The sequence below is a fragment of the Hyperolius riggenbachi genome, chromosome 1 (genome assembly GCF_040937935.1).
Source record: "Hyperolius riggenbachi isolate aHypRig1 chromosome 1, aHypRig1.pri, whole genome shotgun sequence".
NCBI classification, from domain to species: Eukaryota; Metazoa; Chordata; class Amphibia; order Anura; family Hyperoliidae; genus Hyperolius; species Hyperolius riggenbachi.
In genome coordinates, this window is record NC_090646.1 from 33,942,034 (window position 1) to 33,950,279 (window position 8,246).

An 8,246-nucleotide genomic window follows, 5' to 3' on the forward strand; every position below is an offset into this window, starting at 1 on the left:
CTAGACGCCTGGGATGTGGAAAAATCAGCAGGCAGGGACCCAGCAATGACCGCGGTGGACCCACCGTCCACTGCAGCCGACATGTGATTACTCCCCACACCCATCCTTGGCGTGCTAGATGCCCGGGCGCAGGGAGACTGGCAGGCAGAGAACCAGAGGCATCTGCGGTGGTACTGCTATCCACCACAGCTGACATGTCACTATTCATTACAATTAACTCTCTGTCTGTTTATAAGATTATTAGCCTGTCTTGTATGCATTGGACGCCTCCACCCCTGTTTTAGGTGTCATGTCAGTCTCCATATCAATCTCACTTCAGGTGGGGCTTAACAAGCAAATCTCTCTGAGTTGACAAAAAACTACATACAATATAAGCCACAGAACTCATATCTTCCTAGCTAGTAAACTTAGTAATATTCTGCCTCTGTACATACAATAGAAGCTTAACTGTACAAACCTTAAAAAGTTAATCAATACATTATCACAAAAGTTGCTCTTTATTTTTCACTTATATTGACTAGTAAGCCTATGCAGAAAACCACAATTATTTTGCTCAGTTTCTAAGCAAACCATTTTTTGTGTTAAGCTCAGGTCTACATAAAATGATGTAACATTTTGGAAAAAATATACAAGCAAGAAGTCCAGAACTGGATGCCATAATGGCAAACACCTGCACAGCCACCACGTTTTTCCCTTTAGTGCTCAGATAGGCAGGGATCATGGCAATCCAGACACTGCAGAACACCAGCATGCTGAATGTGATGTACTTGGCTTCATTAAAAATGTCCGGTAATGTCCTGGCTAGGAAAGCTGTAATGAAACTAACAGCTGCCAGAAGCCCCATATATCCCAGGACAGAGTAGAATCCAATAACTGACCCTTCATTACACTGATTGACAAATTTTTCCTGATAAGAGTGAAGATCTAGTTCCTGGAAGGGAGGAGAAATAGACAGCCATAAGACACAGATTATTATTTGGACCAATGAACACACAGCCACTACAAAATTGGGTAATTTGGTTCCCATCCATTTCTTCCAGAAATTCCCAGGCTTGGTAGCTTTAAAAGCAATGAAAACCATGATACTTTTGGAAAAAAGAGAAGAGATGGCTACTGAGAAGATGACACCAAAAGACGTCACACGTAGCCTGCAGGTTACATCTGATGGGGGACCAAGGAAGAAGAAGACACAGAGGAACCCCAACATGATGGAGACCAGGAGAAGATAACTCAGATTTTTATTATTGGCTTTAACAATAGTTGTGTCCTTATAATATACAAAAATCCACAATATCACACAAGCCAGAAGACAACACAAAGCAGAGATAGATGAAAAAATAGAAGTAATGATATCATCTCTGTAGGAGAGAAATTCCACCAGTTTTGGAACACAGAGATCCTTTTCCTCATTTGGCCATTCTTCATCTGGACATTTCATGCAGTTCTCACTGTCTGCAGGCAGATATAAAGAAACACAATTGTCATATGAGGGTTTTATTAAACAATTGTATCTTTATAGCAGGTGTGCAGGAATCTGTGAAATTCTCCTGAGGAATGGGAACAATAATATTTTGATAATAACGACTATGGAATTATTGTATTCTATTACATGAGAAGAATGGAAAATATAAAATCAACCTTTTAACCTAGGTAAAGATGATTGTCAGAACACTGATTTATGCTCAGCACATTGAGTTTGTCTAATGAGTCATGAGTGGTGGAAATAATGAATTGATCCCCTGCTAACTTTGTATGTTTGTCTACTTACAAATAAATGAAGGGGTTGTAATTTTTCATGGTAGTTTACATGTAATGAAGACTGAATTTCAACTAAAATCCAGAAAAAACACACATTACAAAAAAGTTGGTGGAGAAGAGAAACCTTTGTTGGCCAACGCAGCGGTAAAATGTTTCTTATTGTTGGTGTAACAATGTGTGTCAGCAAGAAACAGAGTTCTGATTATTAGGTGAGCTGCAGTATCACCTATAATGCAGATATATACCTGATTATATGATGATCTGCAGAATCACCTATAATGCAAGTATATCAGACAGCTGGTGTGACAGCAATAGCAAGTATAGTGATTGGTGCAACAGTAGTACTGATAGGTTTAGCTATACCTCACCAGAGGAGCTGGTGGGTACTAACAGTACAGCGCCCCTTACCAGAGTCAAGGGCCCTCTGGTGAGAGTAGAGTGGTCAGACTAATCGGGTTGGCAACAGACAGACAGATGCAGTACAAAATCGGAAGGCAGAGACAAGAAGGTTAAACAGGCAGCAAGATCAGATAGGCAGAGGTACAGAATCGCTGAGCAGAAGAGTAGTCAGAACGAGTCAGAGTCATGCACAGATAACACAGTAATGAAGTTATCTTTATAGCTATCAAACAATTCCTATCTTGTGTGAAATCCCCGGTTTCCTCACGGATCAAAGCACACCGGAACTATCTAAGGTCTGAGCGCTAACACCAAGTATTCGTAACAGCAGACACGTTGCAAGTGATTCAGCTAGGCTTATGAAGCAGAGGAGACCCCTCCGCCACGCCTACTCCTCTCAGCCAATGAGGAGCGGCGAGTGTCTCCTCTGACATCAGCCGACCGGCCGGTCAGCTGACGCGCCTCCTCCCTGCATAAAGGTCCTGTCTGTGTGCGTGTGCACGCGATAAGGTGGCCTTATGTGCAGCTGACAAACCCGTCCTCGGCGTGCTAGATGCCCGAGGCATGGATAGATTGCTAGGCAGAGAGCTGGAGGCAGCTGCGGTGGTAGCGCTGTTCACCGCAACTACTTCTCCAATGTTTGTTACAGTTGGTCACCAGGTTTCTAGTAGTTGCTAAACCAGGTTTCTTGTAGTTGGTCACCAGGTTTCTTGTAGTTTCTCAACAGATTTCTTGTAGTTGCTCACCAGGTTTCTTGTAGTTGCTCACCAGGTTTCTTGTAGTTGGTCACCAGGTTTCTTGTAGTTTCTCACCAGGTTTCTTGTAGTTGGTCACCAGGTTTCTTGTAATTGCTCACCAGGTTTCTTGTAGTTGGTCACCAGGTTTCTTGTAATTGCTCTCCAGGTTTCTTGTAGTTGGTCACCAGGTTTCTTGTAATTGCTCACCAGGTTTCTTGCAGTTGGTCACCAGTTTTCTTGTAATTGCTCTCCAGGTTTCTTGTAGTTGCTCACCAGGTTTCTTGTAGTTGGTCACCAGGTTTTTGTAGTTGGCCACCAGGTTTCTTGTAATTGCTCTCCAGGTTTCTTGTAGTTGCTCACCAGGTTTCTTGTAGTTGGTCACCAGGTTTCTTGTAGTTGGTCACCAGGTTTCTTGTAGTTGCTCACCAGGTTTCTTGTAGTTGCTCACCAGGTTTCTTGTAATTGCTCTCCAGGTTTCTTGTAGTTGGTCACCAGGTTTCTTGTAGTTGCTCACCAGGTTTCTTGTAGTTGGTCACCAGGTTTCTTGTAGTTGCTCACCAGGTTTCTTGTAGTTGATCACCAGGTTTCTAAGATACTCACCAGGCTTCTTGTATTTGGTCACCAGGTTTCTTGTAGTTGGTCACAAGGAGTAACATCTGCAACTATGGCGGCTGCGGACACGCAGGGTATACCGGCAGCCACCTTTGTTCCCTGTTCTCAGGCCTCATCTGTGCCATTGGCGTCTAGTACGCCGGGAGCGGTACTGTCTCGTGCTCATAGGGTCGCTGTATCACGCGGGCGTGCGAGTAGACAGGACCTTTATGCTGGAAGAAGGCATGTCAGCTGACCTGCCGGTCGGCTGACGTCAGAGGTGACTCACGCCGCTCGGATTGGCTGATTGGTAAGGGGCGCGGCTGTGAGCTCTCCTCAGCTTCTTAAGCCTTCACTGGTCAATTGCAACTTGTCTGCTGTTGCGAATACACTCGTGTTAGCGCTCAGACCTTAGACTAGTATCCGGTGTGCTTTGATCTGGGAGGAAACCAGGGATTTCACACAAGACTAGGACTATTGATATATTGTATTACTGATTACCTGTGTATGATTCTGGCTGTACTCTGACCTTGCTATTGCTCATCAATTCTGTACTTCTGCCTATCTGACCTTAGTTTCTGAACCTCTGCCTGATAACTCACTATTCTTCTGCCTCACGTTTCTGTACTGTATTCGCCTCTCAGTTGCCAAACATTGATGTCTGACCTTTCTACCAGCTCTTCCAGCTCCCCTGGTGAGGTCTAGCACTGTTGTTACATCTAGTATCCACCAGCTCCCCTGGTGAGGGCTAGCACTGTTATTGCAGCTAGTACCCACCAGATCCCCTGGTGAGGGCTATCACTGTTATTGCAGCTAGTACCCACCAGCTCCCCTGGTTAGGCCTAGCACTGTTATTGCAGCTAGTACCCACCAGTTCCCCTGGTGAGGGCTAGCACTGTTATTGCAGCTAGTACCCACTGGCTTCCCTGGTAAAGGGCTAGCACTATTATTGCAGCTAGTACCCACCAGCTCCCCTAGTGAGGTCTAGCACTGTTGTTACATCTAGTATCCACCAGCTCCCCTGGTGAGGTCTAGCACTGTTGTTTCAGATAGTATCCACCAGCTCCCCTGGTGAGGGCTAGCACTGTTATTGCAGCTAGTACCCACCAGATCCCCTGGTGAGGGATAGCACTATTATTGCAGCTAGTACCCACCAGCTCCCCTAGTGAGGTCTAGCACTGTTGTTTCAGATAGTACTCACCAGCAGCTTCTCTGGTGAGATCTATCCATTTAATCTACTGTTGCACCAAACACTTTACACCTCTGGTTCTCAGCCGTCTATACTTGCATTATTGGTGATACTGCAGATCACCACATAATCAGGTATAGAGTCTGTAATATCGGTGATTCTGCAGATCACACAATAATCAGACGTCTGTGTGCTACACCAATCGTTACACAAGGTTTCTTGTAGTTGCTCACCAGGTTTCTTGTATTTGATCACCAGAAACTCTGTACATCCTTTAGGTTTCTTAGCTGCTGCTTGGCAATGTTAAGCTTCAGCTACCTCTACAGATTTTCTCTAGGTATGAGAAACTTGAGACTGGCTATGCCACTCTATGACCTTAAAGGGATCCAGTCAGCTTTTTATTTTTACTTTTTCTGCAGTCTGTCCTGATTTCTAATAGCTGTAAGCAGGGTTCTATTTACCATAAGGCACCATAGGCTTATGCCTAAAGGCGCCTGATGATGGAAAGGCGGCTCACTCCCCTCCCTTGGCTCCTACCTTCCTCCTACCCTATGCAGAATCCTGATGAGAGTGTAAATGAAGGTTACTCGCCCTGCTCTCAGCATTCCACTGATGAGATCTCCCTATAGTCAGGGCCACCTCTAGCTACTTAATATTGAGGGTACTTCCAGCTACCTAATACTAAGGGGCACCTGTAGCTACCTATGACAGACAAGGGTAGTAAGGGAGCAGTGACAGCTGGGACAGCCAGCACACTTGCGGTGTGGTTTGTGGAGGTTTGTAGGTTCATGGAGGGTGACGTCTAAGGTACCAGGACATCTGTGCCTATAGGCTCCTGTGAGGTAAATTTTGAGCCTGGATGTAAGAACTGCTATCCCCTTCCCCCTTTTCCTGTACTTAATTATCTAGGGGAAGGTGTGAATGTAATAAAGTGTGACTTCTCTAAACTGTTTGAAAAACATCTCACCACCCTCCCTGCTGATGAAAGCTTTTGTTTGCTCATTGCTACTGCTAATTACAGCCGTCTTTATCTGCCTGCTCTTTCTGGGGATGGCAGGCCACCAAAATAGGGCAATAAAAGCCTCTAAGGCCGGGTCCACCATATATGCGCTTTTGTGAGTGCTTGCATTTGATTAGGGCTTGCTGAGTGCTTGTTCAAAAATTGCTCCCATTCATAAAAATCGTGGTAAAAATTGCGTAAAAATCGTTGTCCCGTATACACGATTGCAGCAATCGCTGCAATTTTTACAGCGATTTTAATTAAAGTGAATGGGGCAATTTTTTTAACAAGCGCTCAGCAAGTGCTAATCAAGCGCTAGTGCTCATGTAAGCGCTTATAGTGTAGACCCGGCCTAACAGACATTTACATGTAAAAAGAAGAGGTAAAATTTAATTTTTAAGCAATGCTAAAAATACTGCCCAGTTATCATAAATGTGCTTCTTCTTTAGTCACCCCTTTGTTCCGTTGTAGGTACTGTATGGTTTGGGTAAGTGACATGCTGCAATATCCATCCACAACCCCTTTTCAGTGTTCTGCCTGGGGAAAGGATGTTCTCATCCAAAACTCATAGGTTGACTGGCCCCTCAATGCAGTGGTCCCGCAACCTTAGGAGACAAAGAGCTATAAAGCAAAATATTCCATTCTATGCCTGAGTATGTAGCTGAAAGGACAAAGGACAAGAAGCACCCGGACACCGGGAGCCCGCTCTGGTGTGATATCGTCTGAGTAGTTTCTCTGATAGTAATTCTGATCGATGTATACTTACAAAAATGGGTTGCTTCAAGGAGGCAACCACTCTTGTCTGCAGGTGGAGAAGTACTGTCTCCACTCGGCCTTTTTCTTTGGTGATCTTGGTCGCAGCTCCTAAATGAAAATATATTCGATACGCCTAACCAGGAGGCGTCGAACACCCTATGGTATAGGGTCAATATGGTAAATTTGGGGGGTAGGAGGCGCCCGAATTATAAGGGTATAAATACCAAAATACTAATTTGGGTGACAAGATCAAATCAGGTAATAGATATCAAAGATTTGAAATATAATTTCATTTATTGGTTGCAAAAGCACAGTACATGACAACGCGTTTCTCGGCGTAAGCCGCTTCTTCAGGTCGAGTGAGTGCCTAAAGATATATATAAGGAGTGGCACTTAGGATAAGGTAAACCGCACAGAAAAAGAACACATTAGGAGATAAATAGATATATACATACGAAATAAAAAATAGATATATACAAACAGATATATACAAACAAGAATCAGGTAAAATTGATATCTGTCTAGGATTCTCAGGATCACAGTTAGATAAATATCAATAAGGGAGAAACCTAAAATTATTATAAATCTAGTGCTAATAACAATTTTTAGAAGTAAAACCAATTTAATAGTCTGATAAAATCTTAGTCGGCATAAATAAACAAAAACTAAAAACACTAAAAACACTCAAAGTGTGATACTAGTACATTACCAGACAGCCGATATGAGTATAGAAAAACCAGCCTAGTGACATCAGCAGTGTAAATAAAATGAGAAGAAGATGAAAGATCGAATGCATACTAAATGTGTGGTGAGGAGTATGAGGGGTTAATGCTGGAACTAGTGGTGGGAAACCTCCACGAAAATATATAGTCTAAGGTGGAGATAATGCCTGGAGGAGAGGTCTGAAGTACGTGATGGCGAAGGACCACTGTGAGGGGAGGAGAAGAAATGCGTGGTCGGGGGTCGGCAGAGAAAAGGACTTACCGTAAGCACGGTGTACGTATCCTGGTGCGCCTGGAATGAGAACCCTGCGCGGCAACAGGATCCATTTGAGCCAGCCCGTAGCGGAAGTGAAAAGGGGCGGAAGTGACGTCAGCCGCTGCGGCCAGAGGCGTGATGGAATGACGCATAGCCAGGTTGGCGGCGGCCATGTTTGGAATGGCAATAGGGATGGTGCAATGGCCGTAATAGGCGGTGGCCATGTCAGAAGTGGGGAGGACGCGGTGGCCATATTGGGAAGGAGATGTCAGCCAAGTTTGGGGATGAAGGGTAGTGGCAGTAGCCATTTTGGGGGAGGCAAAGAGAGCCCAATTCTACTTGGAAAATGTGAGGTAAACGGGGGCGTGACCTAATCGCCCTGTACGGGCAACAGATAGGTCGGGCGGACCGGGGGATGCTGGGTATGTCTAATCTTGGCTGTGATCAATAAATGCATGGTAAGATAGGCGGCGGCCATATTTGGGATGGCAGGGGGATACTGTGACGGCGGCCATATTGGGGAGGGATAAGTCTGCCATATTGGAGGAGGGAGGGGGTGTGGTAGCAGTGGCCATCTTGGGGGAGGCAGTGAGCCTGGTAGAGGAAGGAAAAAAGGAGAGGGGCGGGGGCGGAAATTAAACGCCCAGTGCGGGCAAAAGTAGGGACGGGCGGATGGCAGTGGAGATAAGGGGGGGACTTGAGTGAATGCGTTCTGGACTGTAGGGTGTGGAGACCATGAGGTAAAACAAATGGCCATGGTCAGCAGGAATATGGCAATAACCAGGAGTGGCCAGAAGTGGAAAATGTGGCACAAAGGGGAAGGGGGGAAAAGAAAGGG

General features: G+C 45.1%; 1 protein-coding gene across 1 annotated transcript; it reads right to left on the reverse strand.

The window, feature by feature from the left end:
- Nucleotides 1–553: 553 nt before the first annotated feature.
- On the reverse strand, nucleotides 554–7,632 carry LOC137545648 (vomeronasal type-2 receptor 26-like). The gene is made up of 3 exons (XM_068267151.1): nucleotides 7,415–7,632; nucleotides 3,102–3,283; nucleotides 554–1,452 (listed from the first exon to the last, which is right to left on the reverse strand). The coding sequence occupies exons 1-3, from the start codon at nucleotides 7,630–7,632 to the stop codon at nucleotides 554–556; spliced, it is 1,299 nt and encodes a 432-aa protein (XP_068123252.1).
- Nucleotides 7,633–8,246: the final 614 nt, after the last annotated feature.